Raw genomic sequence first — 18,535 nt, 5'->3', positions numbered from 1 at the left:
AACAAATACATGATTGGATCCAAATACCAGTGTCTACTTATGGAAATTACTGAAGTCACAGCTTACATGTATTTTTAGAGATCATCATGATCAAACTGAATCCCCTTTGCATTTGTTCCTGCTATGTGTCCTTAATATCTTTAGACAGAGAAGAGTCATTGTTCAAACACAGCACACATTGTATAATTATTTTTTTCCTAAGGAAAATTGCTTAAGTGGAACTACTAAAAATTTTATAACTGTGCTGCTACACTTGCAAGGGCATTTTTGACTGTTGACTTCTTGATCTTTCCCTCCTATGTGTTGGGTATTAATATTATTTTCAAACTCACTAGACTCAACTTAAAAGCAGAGGTTGTATTCTTTGTAATGCCTCTCCCTGGGCAACTTACAATTTACAGGTACTTATAAAAATTTCTAATGTTCAAGGCAGTTCCAAAGTTTGGACCCAAAGCATTCCAATTTTGAAAAGAAAAAGAAAAAAAAAAAGAAAATGCAATTAATGTTTTAACTCTTCTGAGTTGAGGGAAGTTCAGAGTAGCCACTATTGTCCTTGACTCTCCTGGTGCTCCATGCAGGAGCTGAACTGCATCACTCAGCCATTTCCAGCAGCCCTTTGAGAGAGGGTAGGAGAAAACCCAATCCATGGAGCCTGTGAGAGCTTGTGCAATCCCTCCACTCTGGTTATTTGTTAACTCTAAGCTAAAATGGAAGGCACCAAAAGCAATTCCCAGCATACTCCCTTCTCTGTCTGGAACTCTGTCCTCCAGTGGGAGAAAGGAGGACCCAAAAAGCAAAATAAACACCTGCCCCAGGTGTTCACCTGCTATAATGCCATCCATCTGCTCCAGGGCTGCAGCGAGCATGTCACTTGCATCACTCATCATCTTCTCTCTTCTCAGGAACAATCACCAGCTACACCATTAGGAGCACTAAAACGTCGATGCTGTGAGCTGGTCCAGAGCCTCAAGTCTGTAATTTAATCTGCAAAAGAGAATTTAATTTCACTGTGTGTTCTCTGAATTCAGGCATCACTGTTATCAGATCAGAAAGAAGACTGGGATCATTTGCTGGCCACAACAAAACCCAGAGGTATTCACCACGAGTCATGGACTGAGATCGAGGAATCGAAGCACCAACCTGATGACCCAGTTTCTAGTGGCCCACGGCCTACTCAGCCCACACGTCCACGCCACTCACAGGGCATCCCACAGAACACCTCAGAAATCCCACATGGCACTTCCAGGAAGCTCACAGAGAAGACACAGGCCTTCTATCACTAAAAGGGAGCTGCAACTCAGCAACAAACCATATGTGTGTCTGCTGTAATTTTCTCCACAAGAAATAGAAAAAGAGAAGTCTGACCACTTGTCTGAGTTTTCTGGATGTCTGACAATCCAGAAGTTCCTGGCATGGAACTGTCTGCCTACAGGCAGGACCTCTCAGGTGCCCACAGCTCACTCACTGGATGTAGCGTGCGTGCATGGACTATCCCTGCTCTGAGTTTAGCAGATTCACATTGCAACAATGCAACCTGATCTCACTCTCAAACTTCTACAAGCCAGAAGTGGTCCCCAAAGGAGTATTTCCAGCAGGCTGGAAAAGCAAGCCTGCCTAACATGCTGCCTGTAGGTGAGCTAGTAAACCAGAAATCCTGATGGGCTACAAGTTAATTTAAGCAGGTGCTTAGGAACTTGGCTGAAGTGGAGCCGCAGGGGTCAGAGGCATTCCCAGTCCCTCCAGCCCACCACAACAGACACACAAACCAGCAACATGGCCCAGATTGCCTTGGCTTTAATCTGATACACATGAGACTGCTTCTGCTATAAATACAGCAAGGGAACAAAGCTAAACGAACACCAGGAAGGAAAACTCGCTTTAACCTTTGCATGCCCTGCCATTTGGTTTTTGTATTAGGCCACACCACTGTTGACATTTGCCCCAACATGAGCAATTAAGAAAGTCATTCACGGTATCTCTGGCATAAGTTCTGGAAAAGAGTCAACTAAAAAACAAATCTAAACAAAAATCCTCGTTATAAACTGATTTTTCCCTCCTAGGAGTTACCTTATTGGTCTGACCCAGCTGGGAGGTGGCTCTTATTGGAGGCTGCCAGCCAGCTTTGCTGAAACATTATCCTTAAAATGCCAACAAACATTTCATCTTCCACAACAACATTTTTATTACATGAAGTAGGTCCAAACCCTAAGGTAACCTTTGAACAACAGCACAAAGACTGCTGTGCTTTTGGCAAATGCCTGGTTTTATTACGTGGTTGTCAGAGTCAGAAAAACCAAGAGAACTTTAAACAGTCAAATACCTGGAAGTGAAGATGTTGCAAATCTTAAAAACTGCAGTAGCACTGTAACTGAAGACTTTCAGCCTTCAAGGAGGAAGTCCCCAGTTTTAAACACAACGTAAACATTCAGCTTCAATCAGTATAAGACCTGCCAAAATATTCAGATCCTATAAGACAACTGGTTCGGTGCCTCCACATCTGATAAAAATGAGCAGAAAATGCAGCTTTTGCACACACATTCACTTGGACAACACTGAAGACAGTCTCTTTTTTAATCTGCTTAAGATTTCCTGGCTCTGATACCAGGTCCTGCTCAAATATGGGAGTCTATGAAGGCAGAGTGTGAACAATCTGCTCTGGATTTCCCTCCAAGGGCAAAGAACACAGAGAAAGCCCGGGGCTTCTACAGCCCCAGGCAAAACACTGATTCCTCACAGCTCTAAGTGGGGAAAAGACCAACAGCACAAAGCAACCACAAACCCACAGAAGCCGATCAATGTTTGGCAATCAGAAGTGCACATGAGCTTTTCAAAGTGCATAAACACCTCATGGGGTGAGTGAAGAATACAGAGCCAGGCTCTTCTCAGAGGTGCCAGTGACATGGCAAGAGGCAATAGGCACATGTCAAAACACAGGGAAGTTCACCTTATAATTAAAAAGGGGAGAGGAAAAAAAAAAGCCTAAATAAAAAGAAACCATTTTAAAAAGCATTTTTACTATGAGGATAGCAAGTAATAGAAGAAGTTGCCCTTTTGGGGGGTCCAACCTTGGAGCTACTCACAGCCCAGCTGGACCCTACATGGCACAGCCTGTCCTGGGCATCTCTGCTTTGGGCAGGGGCTGAGCTGGAGATCTCCAGTGGTGCCTTCCCACCTCAGCATCAGTGAGCTCAGTGCAGCTCATGATCAAGCATTAAACACAGTCCTGGAGGCTGGAAGGAAAAGCCTATGTAGGCTAAAAACACACAAAGGAACAGAGTCTAACCATATTTGTTCACAGTGCACCCCTTGATTCTCATCTTCTGGCTAGGAAATGCATGAACTGGGGACAAGTTCTCATAATTTGTACAACTACAACGGCTAATTTGTACTTGCAGAATATAGCTATGGCTTGTAGGCACAGAAAAATCACTAACCTTGCACTTCATCCAGGTACAACATTCCCTGATGTTTGCCAAAAGCACTCCTTGCTTTCCTAAATAAGGGGTTTGTCCATGGTTCTCAGAAATCCCTAAGGCAGCCCTACTAATGGGAGCAGACAGTGGTACCAACAGCACCCAAGAGACTTTTGCCTCCAAGGAAAGACACATTGGTTTGCACAGAGCTTCCTCCACTGCTGCTCCCGAAGGAGCTGCACTGCTGAGAGCAGCAGGGAGAAATTTTAAGATAAAACTTACTGAAGCAAGACCCTGCAAATACACAGACCTCCAAAAACTCTTCCACCACTCACAGAGAATCTGTTAGCAGCCTGACCAAGCCCACAGCTGAGAAACTTGGAGAGGTGAAATCAAAAAGAACAAAAAGCCCCCAAGCCGAACAGCTGGGGATGATGCAACAAAATCCCATTTCCCTGGTTATTTGGTCCTAAAAGTGGCCATTGAAAACTAGCCTGGAACAGCACATCATGCTCTGGCCATCTTCCCAGCACACTGCAGCACATCCAGCAGTCAGGAAGAAAATTACTGTGATAGAAAAATAATATTGGAAGTATCCTTCCCTAGCAAAGGCATAGAATTATTTTTGGTCTTCGCACAGCTATCACCAGCATGCAGGGAGGGGGTGGGCAGAGGGCAAAGAGGGCCCCATACACCAGGGGAGCAAAGGACCAAACTGCATGGAACCAGAAAAGACAACAAACCCCAGGAGGAAGGGGTGGAAAGAGGAGATGCAGAGGGAGCCAAAGATACACAAATCAGCAATCAACAGCCCTCTGTGGGCTACAGGAAAGGGAACAACAATAAAACACCAGCAGATTAATCCCTGTGCCTCCTGAAGGGCATCCTCTGACTTCACAAACTTTGAGAAAAGCCTCAGCTGGCCACTGAGGCAGCAGAGCTTTTCCAATATGTATGTTCCACTCTTTCCTCTTTATGGCTTTCGTCTAATACAAATAAAACCTAACGGAAAACTCAAGGCTTTGGGGCTTTTTTCGTGGCAGGGATTAAGGAAAACTACACAGGTAACATGAAAAAAAATCCATCCTGGAGGAGTGCAGTGGAGCTCCTTAGGAAAATAATGCATAGCTAATGATGACAAGCAGTTTAACTTCCCATTATCCATAAAAGCAGGAAGGGGAAAAAGCATAATTTTAACACAGATTGATCTATGGCATGGCAGATAAATGAGATATCAAGGTGCACACAGGAGACAGAGAGGCAGATGCATGAGATCCACCCCTGGTATAACGTCACTGACAACACACCTGAGAGGAAAGTACTGACAGTGCCCTGACTGACAAGACAATTTAAAATAAGTTTTCTCTTGCTTTCCAAGAAAATGACAACACTTACCTTCCTGTGTGCACAACCAGTGCCAGGTGGGGTGTGGGGGGCTGTTTGTACAGAGGCAGATCCCCCTTTTAGAGCTCCCAGCTGAACACCCTGCTCATGCCGACAAGAACAAGCATCGCTTCATCAAGCCTGTATTTACAAGCCACCATTAAAAAAACCAAAAATAAAATACAAATGCAGCTCTCTCCACTATCATTTATGATTAATCTTATTACTAGCTGACATTTCTACCTCATCCCTGGCTGTAACAGAGAAGACATAATGTGGTCTTACTTGTTTAATGTCCCTTCCTCTGGTTCAAACGCACCAGCCGGTTGCTAGGGCTGTGCTGTTCACTTTTCAGTAGGTGGAGATTTTTTTATTTTTATTTTTGAATGACATACAAACCCTGTGGCTACAGCGCTGGTGAAGACGTATTCCAAACGGCTTACAGAGAAAACAAAACGCTGCCCTGCAAATAAACACAAGGAAAGCTGGAGGAAAGAAAAAACCAACAAGAGGCTCTGTGAATGGAACTGCAGTCTGCTGGATGCAAACTGGAAAGCTGCCTGGATATGGATTTCAAAATCTGATATTTAATTAAGATGGCAGACTTCAAAAAGAAGGAAAAAAAAGTGCTTAAGCATTTTACATATGTAGGAAATGGTAGTTTTCCCACCCAGAGGCTGCCTCTTTCCTAGATCAAACGGCACACAGAGAGGCATCGAGGGCCAACATTTTGGAGCCCATTTGTTTGTTATTTTGGGGGTGGTCTCATCCTGGATCTCCACCTGCAAAACACACCACACTTTAAAGCCCAGAGGTTCTCAGAGTTAAAGGGAATCAGCTGCCTGCTGGCAGGTCGGAAGACCCAGAGGACACATCGTGCCCTGGATGTCACCCAGAGGACACACCGTGCCCTGGATGTCACCACCCTGAGGAAGGGAAGGCTGGCCTTTTGTCCCACTTGCCTTCCTCTTTGTGCATATGGGCTGCAAATGCTCAGCGTTGGGAAATAAAGCATCAGCTACAGATTATTTTTAAGACATGATGCAGTAAGATGGATGACTTAAGTTCCCCAGCTCTCCCATTCACATATAACACTCCTTAAGCCAGGAAATTTTGATACATAGAAATCAAAACCCTTGATTAGGGCCTGTTTCTGAGGGCTGTTGAGAGTAAAAGAGGACCCCCAAGAACTGGCTGTCACCCCAGAGCAGCCTACCATGAAAGTAAAATAAAAAAGCTAAGAAGCTGCAGTCATCTTTTCTGGGGAGAGTGGAGGGAAAGAACCTGTTCCACAGCAAAAGTAAGACCCTAAATGCTGTCAAAATCCACGTCCTGCCTTCTCAGTGCTACATGGACCAGATGACTGCATGAGAGGTCTAAAGCAACTTTTGAATTCATCTCTCTTGCCTCATGACACTAAAACAACACATCCTTAGCAATTAACTTTTACAAAATAAAGCTCTATTTCATGAAGACAAATGCCATTTTAGACACATCTATTTCTGCTTTTTCTGGCAGGCCAGAAGAGAAACACAAACACATGGAGACTTATTTACAAAATACATTTCAATCACAATTGCAAACAGTTTCAAATGAATTCAATCCAAATCCCTGGCACAGTTTCTCATGGGATGTTTTGAAGATGCTCAACTACAGTGCCACCAGTCAGTAGCAGTTTACTAATGAATGTATTTGGGTAATTTACACTACGAGTCATTAACATTTCTTCTAATGTAAATGATGACTCCATTTCATTCCTTCCAGGCCTGGTAGAAGAAACTAAAAAAGAAAATGGATGCTAGCTGAATACATTGCTCTGGTGTTTTGAAAGAAAAGAACAAACTGAATTTTAAAAGTCAAGTGAGGAAATGCTAGAAATACCTCAATAGGAATAATACAGAGAAATACCTTTGTTTGAGGCAGGGATAGGAATCTAGTAAGGTCCCAGATATGCTTTTAGCCAAGTAATTCAGACATTGTCCCCCTTACCCAAGGTCATCATGTGGAGCCAGGTGTATCCATAACATTATTATGGATAAAAACAATCCAAATGTTGGCAAAGGCTTACTTTAAACTGATTATGTCTATTTATTTTTATAACTAAAATTATTTTTGAATTTGCTGAGCTGTAGTCAATGACATCAAAGCAATACTGCTCTCCTATTATGCAGGACTACAAACAAAGCAACAAATGTCCCTTTGTTCCTTAAGTCTAGATCCTTTCTTTGTTCCCTGAATTTCATTATTTCTTTATTATACAACAAAGGCTATTTATTTCCTTTAACTGATAAAAATGAATGGAAGCACACTGGTGACAAAAGCCCATCCCATAAGTACGCAAGAAACATGTCAAGATAAAAGGTTTCAAGTTGTAGAAATTACTTTAATGTACTTTAAGAGCACAAAACACAGAAGTCTTTCCAAAATATAAATGTTAATACCTGGGAAAAACATACCTCAAATCACACAACTTTTACTACAAACCAGCTGAGTTGCATTCTGCACTTTGCCTTAACATTTGTTAAACACTCTGGTCGTAAATCAGAAGCTCATCCTCGACAAGATAAGCATCCTTGAGATCCTTTGACAGAGATGCATACACAGCAAACAGCTTATGTAAACACCCAAAGTCTCTGAGTCAAGGTTTATGGCTTAGATTCATATCCACTTACAAAACAAACCCTTTATTTGGGTCTGCAGCACTGAAATCACTCCCATTGCTTATCTCTGCTACCCTACTCCAGCAGCTCTTTTGTTGCTGTTGTTGCAATTGAAAGGAAATTTAGAAGCCTGGGTTTTACACTGGCAGGTGATGTTGTTTTGTGGGCTCTGAGCGCTGTGACAGGGAGGCAGCTCCTTACCTGCACAGCAGCTGTGTGATGCTAATACCTGTCTGCACACCCCCTTCAGACTCACTTTCACTCTTTTCACTCAAGCAATCCAAGGTCAACTGAAGCCTGGTTAAAAAACAAACCGAAACAAAACAAAAACCACCCCTCACAGACCACTTCAAGCTGTTCCTGTTTTACTGGTTAACTGTTTAATAGTCTTCAACTTCTCACCTCAGAAAGCCTGAGAACCAGTACATTATTTTCTCACCTGTTTTGCTTGGGTCCACTGATTAGAAAAACAAATGAGATTTTCATCCCTGACTCCAAGATTGCTAATTCAAGCAAGGAAATGCCTCACATTCCCCAGCAATATGTTACTGACACACTGTGGCCACACAGGCTACTAAACAAAAGAGGCACTGTTGGGTGACAGGCCAAAAGGTAGCTCTCATAAATACCTTAAAACCCACCTAGTCCTGAGCACTGACCCACATTTAGATCCCATTTCATTGCTTGTGCCACTTTCTTTCAATGAGCTGCATCCAAAGGTAAAATTCACAAGCCTCCAGATTTGAAAGGATTTGGCTCTAGATTTTGGACCTTCATGTCCAAGAGTTTCCAGATGCACACTTTCAGAGCTGACACCCCACAAAGTAGAGGTAGAGGGCACCACCCATAAAAAGTCCATAGATAAATAAAATACAATTAGCCCGAACAGTGTTTTAATAAGTGTCTGCAGAAAACAACAAAAAATCCAATGCCTTTTAATTTTGCAGCATCAACTGTTACAAATGGAAAATCTGTGTATGTATTGCATCTTTCCCCTTCTATCTGCCTCTGATTATGCTGTGTTAAAATCTACCTTTCAGGAATGATATGCAAAACAAGAGTGTGATATCTGAAGCGCATGTTTGTGTGTGAGAATACTTTTGTTTTTCAAAGATTCATGATCTCTGAGAACTTGAGGCTGCCAGTCCCACCACTGCCACCACACAATTTACCATCTCAACTCTCCTGGCATTTTAAGAATGATGCAGGGTAAAATTCAACTTGATTAAGGCATCATTTTTTTAAATAGAATTGTAATAGAATGGGACTGAATTTTAATGAGTAAAAAATGGGGGAAAAGTGAAAAACAATAAAGTGTAGGCTAGCTTTCCCTTGGATTTTCTCTTTTTCTCCTCAAAAACTTATGGACCTCTTCATCTTCTCCTAAACTGGAGCCCTTTGCCAATAACTCACACTGGAGCTTTGCCAACAGCCTTTGTTTAGGTAGCACAATTGGAATCTGAGAGAGTCCACATTCAGAAAAGCTGCTTTAGGCAGTGCATGGACTTTAATCACTATTAAAAATGGACATTCTACCTTTGACATTCCTGAAATACTCAAAGTGGGTTCAAAACACAGACTTCAAATTTTGCATTAGTTCTCAGCTTCAAAAAGGGACAAGTGGTTCACGAGCAAAACACTCAGAAAAGTGTGTTTGTTCTCCTCAGACAGTGACCTCTGATGTTTGGTAACTGCAGACTGTGCTATCCCACTGCCAGCCAGAGGTGCCACAGACCCTGCAGAGCAAGGCACTCCTGGCTGCACAACAATGCGATGCCTCTTGCTCAGGCAGTGTGGCTCTGTGGGGATGCACTCCCTCATCCCCTCAGGACCATCCTCTCCTTGCTCTGGGGCACAGCCTGTGCTGACTGCCCAGCTCCAGAGTCACTAGATGTTAGGGTGAAGAAGAGGCACACACAGACACGGCATTTTCCCAGCGCTGTCCTTCCCACACTTTCTCTTAGCTACTTCTCTTCCCCACATCCCTTCTCCAATACCTAGGGAAAGCACAGCTCCAGGGATTTCAGTAACGCTGGAGTAAGCAAAGTTTTTTATTCCTTTTTATTTTCAGCCAGGGAGCAGAGCACTGTTGATTTTGTCTTGCTTTTTCAACACCAAAGTCCCAGTGCCAAGAGATGAAGGACAAAAGCTGTGTGCTCTCAGCTCCAAGAGGGGGCCTTCCTCTTCTGAATGCTGCACTGGTGAGTAGCAAGCAAACAAATCCCCAAACCCCCACGACCACTACAGTGCAGCTTTAAGGAACCATATGCTGCCCACACCATTGCTTGGCTGGGGAGCCCTGTGTCCTGCCTACCCTTGTGCCAGCTTTGCTCCTCAGCACAGAAGCAATTTAGCACCCAGGACACAGGAAACAGCTCTTCTGCTGCTCATTCCTTTCTCCTGAAAGCCTACAGATGGCTCTTAGGGGTAGAGATGCTGTCCTCTCCATCCTCCTCTTGCACAACTGACACCTCCTCACCATCTCTTGCAGAAAGATGGTTTCAGTCTTGGTGCCCTGCAGCTTCCAGCATCCCCCAAGGCAAAAAATCTCAGTGAAGCAGGGGCTGAGCTGTGCTTGGGGCTCAGAGTTCACAAGACAAAGACATCAGTGCTAGAGGAATGGTGGGGTGGGCTGGAGGGCTACATGGGTGAGGATAATACATTCATGGTTGATACTGAAGGGTAGGAGGCCTTCACCAGCAAGGCAGATGGGGGCAGCAGATCAGCAGCAAGCCAGAGCTGTGGCCTCTGCAGGAACAGAGCTTTAAACACTACTGGGCCCAGCCCTATGCTCTCCTCTTTCTCCTGCAGCAGAAGAGGAGAGAAACTGGGGGGAGGGGAAGGGTGGAAGAGAAGAAAGTGTCTTCTTTCTGCTGCTTCCCCTGTAAGAGAGAAAGGTCTGGGGATGGAAGGGAGCAACCACTCTCCATCCCATGGCCAGGCCTCTGGGCATATGTAGGAGGGGGGAATATCCCACCCCTCACCCCATCAGCAAGATGAGCAGAAAGTGCTGGCTTTGCACCTGAGGAAGATGCAGTCCATGGGATGAAGATAAATCCTAGCACTCAGAAAATTAAGACATGCTTGCATCAAGAGATGTGTGATACCCAGCTGGGGCAGAACTGCAGCTGCTGCAAACCTACATGGACTTCTCTGGGATAACAAGGTACTGAGACTAGAGTTATTTACTACAGGCATTCTAAGCGTCAAACAATTTTTTTAATTATAAGAACTATGAAAAATGCCTGTTTCTTTAGATACAGCAATAAACTGTGGTTTATTACTGACCTTACGAATAGTGGGCTGTCTTTAGCAGACAGGGCTGTAACACATTAAAATGGAGAAGAAGATAACTTGCAAGAGCAGCTTACAAGAAAATTTACAGCCCAATTGCAGCAGTTCAGTGTGAATACACCTATAAATCACCTGGTATCCAGAGCAGTCTAATTGAAGCAAGGGGCTACAAAACCCTCCTTGTAGGCACAGGATCAGCAGTGGATGGGTTAGCACACAGCACAAGTGGGGCCACGATCCAAGTCAACAAGTCTGAAGCAAACTTAGGTGTGGCTAAATCCCACGACAACAATAATGTAGAAATACCATCACATGCAAGACCTGAACTGCCCCTCTCCATTATTAAATATCTGCCACATGTTTAAGCCAGTCAGGTTTACAGACTCTTCTGGAAAGCCAGTTTGAGGGTAAACCCTCAAACTCTCTCAAAACTCAAGGTCTTCCAGAGGAGTCATTCCAGCAGGATATTAGTTTTCATAAAGAAAGAACAGCATTATTGAGGCACATGGTTGCTGAAGGAAGCTTTGTGATCTATGAATATCCTGAAAGTTTGAACATGGAAAGGCTCTTATTTGACATGAAATATAGTAAGGCATAGAAGGGAAGGAAGGCATGGGGAAGCAAGATCACTTGACTTTTTAACAGTCTGTAATAGAGAAAAAAAAATCCTGACTGTTTAACTCTTTCCATTCCCTTGACCTACAGATTTAATTAAAATAAACCTTCAAAAAATATTAAAAAATTAATAATATTTTAAGATGTTTTTATTAAAACACTGAATAAATTCAAAAAATGTTTTTACGACATAGAAAGACCAAAAGCAACTTCACTGTTGTTTCAAAGTTGTATTGTGAGAAAGTGGCTCTTGTGCAACTTCATATTTTTCTAACTTTCAACAGTTTCAGTGTAAGAAATGATAGCAAGGATGGAAAAATACATCTAGGATTAAAAGCTCCCAAGCCCATTATTTATACAAATTTAATTAGCTCCTCCTGCACACATACACAGATACCCCCTCTTGAGCACTGGGAACTGCTAATATAATTCCTGCAATTAAAACCTTCAATGCCAGAATCCTTGTCTGCCAAAAGGAAAAACAACAACCACTCTCCTTCAGCACAGCTGGGCATGTTTGTACAGGAGTGGATGCCCAACCCTAAAACAAAGCTCGGCTCCAAGATCTGAACTCTCCCAAAGTTCAAGGTATGTATTAGAAATCTGTAATCCAGCACCACAGACCACCTTGGACTCCAGTAGAGCAACCAGTGCAAATCAGAAGTTTGGAGAGTTTACACACCGTGGTTTTGTTCAGCCATACCAGAGATCTCTGCTGATCATGGGATAACAGTGCTGAACAAGTCTCACTCATAACAGTTTTACTTTGGTTTCCCCCTCAAAAACCATATTAACTTTTGTTGTGTCAGGGACACTGGCAGTGCAGACAGATGGGTGAAGGACAACTTGCCTGCCACCATGTGAAAGCAAAACTAGCACTGAATAGTTCAAGGCCAACATTCATAAAGGCCTGGATGTATTAATGACCCTCAGTATTTCCATACAAATCTTCCTCTGAATACATAATCTCAAGATAAAGCTTCAAAAACCTTGAGGGATCAGATACACTTATAATGTTGCATTTCTTTGAAGTCCTTTTCCCTTTGTATTTTGACCACACTTCAAAGTTTTCCTACTTACATACAAATTAAATTAGACATCTGATGCTAAAAGAAGCAGACACTAGAAGTGTTTCACACTTTCCCAACTTTTGGGGGGGCTGGGGCAAGACTCAGTCTCATAGAAAGAAAGGTCTATATTAACCATAGGCTGATTTTCACTACACCAGCTGGCCAAGGAGGAGTTCCTCATGTATCAAAGGTCTAACAGAACCAGGGTACACTCCAGCCCCCACCTGTGGCTGAAGATCCTGGTCCCAAAGAACAACGCAAGTTTAACCTGTAGGACTCAAACTGACTTGCTGCCATCAAGTGGGAATTTGTGATTAATAGAAGTGCCCAGTGCAGGAAGGCAACAGGAGGGAGGAGGCTGGAACAAAACCAAGGTACGCCAGCATTGGCAAAGCCCTTATATGGTTTAACTAGGGTGAGCTGATCATCTTCAATGGTTTTCATAAGAAGGCAAAGGGAAAAACTCAACTCCCAAACACAGTGAAAGTTGCCATGGAAACTGATAGGGGGTGATTGGCAACATGCACCAGGTTTTGTGCTTCCATCGAAGACCTTTTGGAACCATTGGAATTAAAGAATGATCCTAGAACTGTCCTCTACTACCATGCCAAAAAACCCCACAGGAAACAAACCAACCAGAGGAATGCAAAACCCCACCCCAAAGAACAGAAGTACACAAATCATTACATTTTCTCATCATGAATAGCAGCTTCCTCAGCAACCACACCAACATCTGTGGCCAAATCCTTTGTGGTATATGAGGAGACACTGGAACTACCTGGAGATAATCCTGCATGTTCTCAAGCACTAAATGAGTTTTAAAATGTTAGTTCTTGCTTCATATATAACAGATCTATACAAATAACCGTTTAAAACTATTGCGTCCTGAGCATTTTTCCATGTGTTTACTGAGCCATCACTGGAGGGACAGTTTCAGGGAGGTTATATTTAGCTCTGAAGGACTAAAGACCTTTTTTTCCCTGGCTAAAGTTAGGAAGGTAACTTCCTTAGAGGAGGATCTTACTCTGCTGAACACAAAAAAAGCACTGAAACAAGTCTAGTCTGGGCTTGCAGAAGACACTAGTGATGCCAAGGCCTCAGCCATGATTGTCCTGCTGCTTGAAATGGGAAAAGTAAATCCAAAACTGGCACAATTGTTTGCTTTACATATACAACAGAACTACAGTTTCATCCCTATTTAGGAAAAGAAACATCACTTATTTCAGGGTGGAATTGTCACACATCTTCACACAGGGCTTGTGTCAGTACAGCTCCTCTCAGGGACAGCTCAACGTTGATTTACCACTCCATGGAAACACCCTGCAGCAGGGGCATTTTGGCAGCTCTGCATGGCTGCCGCTTCAGTCACTGGACAGAAATGGGGACAGCTCCAAATCACAAGCACATTGAACTGCTCATACAAAAATCCATTCCTGCACCCACTGCTCCAGCAGTGCTACAAACCCCCTTCAGTTACCACCCTCCTTACAGTACAAAACTGCCACTTACCTACATGGATTCATCCACTTCAAGATTTTGCTGGTAAAACACAGCAAAACCACACACCATGGTGGTTTACCTCAGAGAGGTTCAGGTCTTGTTGATAAACTCTGTTATTTTTGTAATTAAATTCCTATCATAGAATCAGAGAATAGTTTGGGTTGGAAGGGATGTTAAAGATCATCTTGTTCCAACCCCCTGCCATGGGCAGGGACACCTTTAATTATCCCAGGTTGCGCAGAACCCCATCCAATGTGGCCCTGGACACTGCCAGGGTTGGGGCAGCCACAGCTGCTCTGGGCACCCTGTGCCAGGGCATCACCACCCTCTCAGGGAAGAGCTTTTTCGCAATATCCAATCTAAACCTCTCTCTGCCAGTGTGAAGCCATTGCCCCTTGTCCTGTCACTCCAGGCCCTTGTCCAGAGTCTCTCTCCATCTTTCCTGTGGGCTCCCTTCAGACACTGCAAGGCCACAGGGAGGTCACCCTAAGCCTTCTCTTCTCCAGGCTGAACAATCCCAATTCCCTCAGCCTTTCCTCCCAGCAGAGCTGCTCCATCCCTCTGATCCCCTTGGTGTCCCTGCTCTGGCCTGGCTCCAGCAGCTCCCTGTGCTTCCTGTGCTGGGCCCAGGGCTGGATGCAGCCCTGCAGGGGGGGCTCAGCAGAGCAGGGCAGAGGGGCACCCCTGCTGCCCTGGGTGCAGCCCAGGATGCATCCCTTAACACCAGTGTGCTCCCTACAGGTACACTACAGCTTTGGAAGTACTGAAATACCTTGAAAATCCTGCACTACTGAAATGTTATTTAGTGTGTTTCAGACAACGATCTCTTCTCTCTGGTGAGCAGGGACAGGACCTGAGGGAGTAGTACAGACCTGTGTCAGGAAGTTTAGACTGGGGCTTTTACAAGTACACACAGAAAAAGAAGGGGAAAAAATGTCAGAACAGGTATCTCAGCATGGTAACAAGGAGATATCTCTGGCAGAGGAAGTATCTAAGTCATGCTGTTGGATTTTGGGATTTGCTTTTTGCCCTTTATTAAAACTTTTGGCAGTTCTAAGTTTCTGTTTCCTGCAAAAGTCTCAATGATCATAAATGCATTTAGGCCTCTCCTAGTATTTTATGGAATATCAGTTCCTGCTCCTCTACTTGACTTGCAGGCAAAATCTGCCATTTTAAGGAGATAATCATAAGCAGCTTTCTGAGAAATGTCAAGAATTCTAAATTGCCATTTCTGTGCTCTGGTTTGCGGTGGATTTTTTTTTCCTCTCCCATAATATTCTATTTAAATTGTCCTTAAAAAGAAAATGGAGTGTTGCCCAAGATGTAGCAGCATGATGTGCAGTATTTTACAGATTGCAAGATCTTAATCCATATTTTCAGCTAATTAAAAACCTTCCAAAAAGTAGGGGTTTAATTCCCTGTTGCAGTATTTTGTCTAAAAAAACCAAGACATGGGAAAGCAACATGAACAAGACAATTACTTCCATAGCATCCTGTTTTTTCTAAACTAAGTCTCAGTGTAGATGAAACAAGAGCTGATGTTCAGTCACACTCGTAACCATTGATGAAGAGTGGAAGGAAGAGATTTAGCACAAGCGTGCACTTGGCAGGGAAGAAAGAGGTGTGAGTAAGGGACCTGTGATGTCTTCAAACATTGAGTACACAGGTAATGAAGCCAACCTGACCTGACCATGCACCTGAGGGCTTGAGGAGGAGACATTTACCACCAGCCTGACAGTGAGTGACCAGTGACTTGTGACCAGGGGGCAGCGCTCTGGCTTCCTGGGCTGCCCAGGGAGCTTGCAGGGACAAGGAGGAAAACCAACAGATCATGGGACTGTAGTAAACCCCATAGATTTAGGAAAAGCACCATGGAGGATATGAACAATAGGAATGCTGAAACAGCAAAAGAAAATTCCTGTTTTCTTGTCCTCCACCCCTTAACCTACCTCTGTAACCCTATAAGGCAATGTCATGTTAACCCCTTACCCATTGGTCAAGCTTGGATCCTTTCCAACCCTATAAAAGAAGCATACTGTACCCCATTAGTTGAGAAAGAAGAAGAGCAGAGACCCTTCACGGACCTCCCCAAATAAAGCCATCTTCGTGGAACAGCCTGCGCCTTCTCCTTCTCCTCTCTCTCCGTCTGCTGCAGCCTCAAGCCCAGGGCACCACTACCTAGCAAGCAGAGCTGAAATCCTGAGAGCTTGCAATCACTACAGAGCTGATAATCACCATGCTTGCTAGATGGTAGCCCTGCGGTCTTGGCATGAGCGAGCGAGCTTCGGGCACCCGGTCCCTACCCAGGGACTGAGCTCCTGAGCCCTAGTGCTCTGCATTATGATAAGGCCAAATAAGAGGCTTTATTAAAGTGGCAGCCCAACTACTTCGGATTTGGACCCCCCCAGAGGCGATATCCGTTGGTTGAGCAACGAAGCCCCCCTGGGGTTTTCTGTGATTGCCTGTTTGGGAAGCCGCTCCTTCTGTGAAGGGACTTTTCGTTTTAGAAAATCCTTTCCCCAGGAGGGTCAGTTCGACACTCAAAACTTACATCTGAACGACAGAAAGTTCCGAGGAGAACTGACGCAGCAGACCCCTTCCACAGATCTTGGACCCCAGGAATTGTAAGTATTAGCTAATATTGCGCGCATAACTTTGGGGCTCTAAAACTTTTTTTCGTTTTCTTTTCTCTTTTTTTTTTCACGTTTTTTCTGCTGGAAGGGCTAACCATTAACATGGGTAAAATTTTTAGTACTTTAAAACTAAGTAAAACCGAGAGAGAGATATATTCAACTATTTTAGAAATCTTATCTGCTAACAACTTCTCCTTTTCTAAAGGCAAGCTCTCAAAAACTAATCTTAAAAAATTTGTAACTTGGATTATTTCGCAATACCCTGATACTGATAAGAAAGCAGTCATTGAAAATTCGTTTTGGGATATGATCGGGAACACTATATATCTCCCAAACAAACCAGGATTTCTCTGCAACTAACTATTTGCCTTTATTCCATATAATAACTAAAACCGTTGAAAGATTTAACAGAGAAAAAATCTTGCAGGGCTTAACAGATACTTCCTCTTCAAATAGTAACAAGATCGATAAGGACTCAGAGGAATGTCACTTGCATATCTCACACCACCCCTTCGGTCCTAAAGTCCCTCTCGCCTCCGTTACTCCTAAAGCAGAGGTTACGCTGCCCACCACAGTTCCCCCCCCCACATCCTCCACCCTTGCGGGACCTGCGCTGCCCAACTCCGCGAATCCTCTCTTATCTGTAACTCCACACATCCCCCCTACCCCTGGCTCGGCTTCCTCCTTGCTTCCGGTCCCGGGGGTCCCTTTTCCTGCCTCTGCTGCCCCCTCCACCCCTGCGTCGGCTCTTCCCCCCTCTGCTGCGTATCCCCCACCCCCGCGCTGATGTCCCCCACCGTCCCTCCCGCCGCCGCGCCCTGCCGCCCCCGCTCCCCCCGCCCCGGCTCCGACCGGCCCGGCCCCTCCCGCGGGCTCCCCGAGCCTCACCCCCGCCGCTCCCGAGCCCGTGTCCATCCCCGCCCACCCTCAAGGCCCCCCGAACGGAATCCCAGACACTTCCCACGGTGCTGTCCCCCCCACCCAGTCCTGTGCGTGCTGTGCTGCTATCCCAGCTCCAGTGGCACCTCCCCCCAGCCAGGTCATGCCATGTCTCCCCCCCCAGCCATTGAAACCTTTGAAAAACGCTTCTAAACGAAAAAAGCGCAAGTCACGGATAGCAACCCTCCCTCAGTCCTCCTCAGAGGACCAGAGCTCTTGCAGTGAATCTGATTCTGATACGATCCACACGGATCCATGGGCTCTTATTAAAGTAGAAGCGACAAAGGCTGGAGACTGGGAGCTGGCACAGAAGATTAATGCTTTCCCAGTAGAATATAAGCAAGGACGGAATGGTGGCGAGTCCGCTATAAAGACGTGGAAAGCTAACTCCAATAAGGAACTAGTGCAATTAAGAAATATAGCCAAAGAACATGGGCGAAGCTCACATATTTTTAGAAATTTCTTAGAAGCCATGTTCTCAGCACATGTCTTACTTCCCCACGATGTAAAAAATATTTCACACTGCCTCCTGTCCCCAGCAGAATATTTGTTATGGGACAGGCATTGGAAAAGACATTTAAAAACATTATCAGATTCATATTCTGCGGATGCTAATAAGACGAATTTTACAGTAGCCCAACTAGCTGGTGAAGGTGACTTACAGAAACCAGCAGACCAATTGGAAACCTTGAATAAAGAGGCACTGCAGGACATCGCTCTTGCAGCAAAAACCTCTTTACTTCTTGTGCCTGATGAGTCAATGCCAACAATGCATTTTTCTGCTATTAAACAAGGGACTGATGAAAGTTTTATCAAATTTGTGGACAGACTTAGAGATGCTATGGAGAAACAGATCGAGAGCACAGAGGCAAAGAAGGAACTCTTATGTAAACTTGCCTTGTGTAACTCTAATGAAAAATGCAAAGCCATTTTGAGGTCTCTACCCATGGATACAGACCCCACCATAGAGCAAATGCTGGAATGCTGTACACGTCACACGTCCACGGACGATACAGTGGCCCAAGCAG

The 18,535-nt window shown here is 44.4% G+C and overlaps 1 protein-coding gene across 9 annotated transcripts in view; it reads right to left on the bottom strand.

The window, feature by feature from the left end:
* PPFIBP1 (PPFIA binding protein 1) overlaps positions 1 to 18,535 on the bottom strand; it is a 110,729-nt gene that overhangs the window by 46,457 nt on the left and 45,737 nt on the right. For 5 of the 9 annotated variants that reach the window (XM_036404942.2, XM_036404948.2, XM_036404949.2 and 2 more), the window contains exons 1-3: positions 4,809 to 5,059; positions 2,321 to 2,447; positions 824 to 984 (exon numbers count right to left, since the gene is read on the bottom strand). In XM_036404942.2, the coding sequence (XP_036260835.1) occupies positions 824 to 887 (64 nt within the window). In that variant the 5' untranslated portion in view covers positions 888 to 984; positions 2,321 to 2,447; positions 4,809 to 5,059. Of the gene's footprint in view, positions 1 to 823; positions 985 to 2,320; positions 2,448 to 4,808; positions 5,060 to 5,081; positions 5,105 to 18,535 lie in introns of those variants that run through there. The other 4 variants (XM_036404947.2, XM_036404946.2, XM_036404943.2 and 1 more) reach the window with 4 other exon arrangements.

Source organism: Molothrus ater, chromosome 5 (assembly GCF_012460135.2).
Source record: "Molothrus ater isolate BHLD 08-10-18 breed brown headed cowbird chromosome 5, BPBGC_Mater_1.1, whole genome shotgun sequence".
In the NCBI taxonomy this organism is placed as follows: Eukaryota; Metazoa; Chordata; class Aves; order Passeriformes; family Icteridae; genus Molothrus; species Molothrus ater.
Note: the sequence above shows the minus strand (reverse complement) of the source record. Positions and strands in the feature narration are given on the sequence as shown.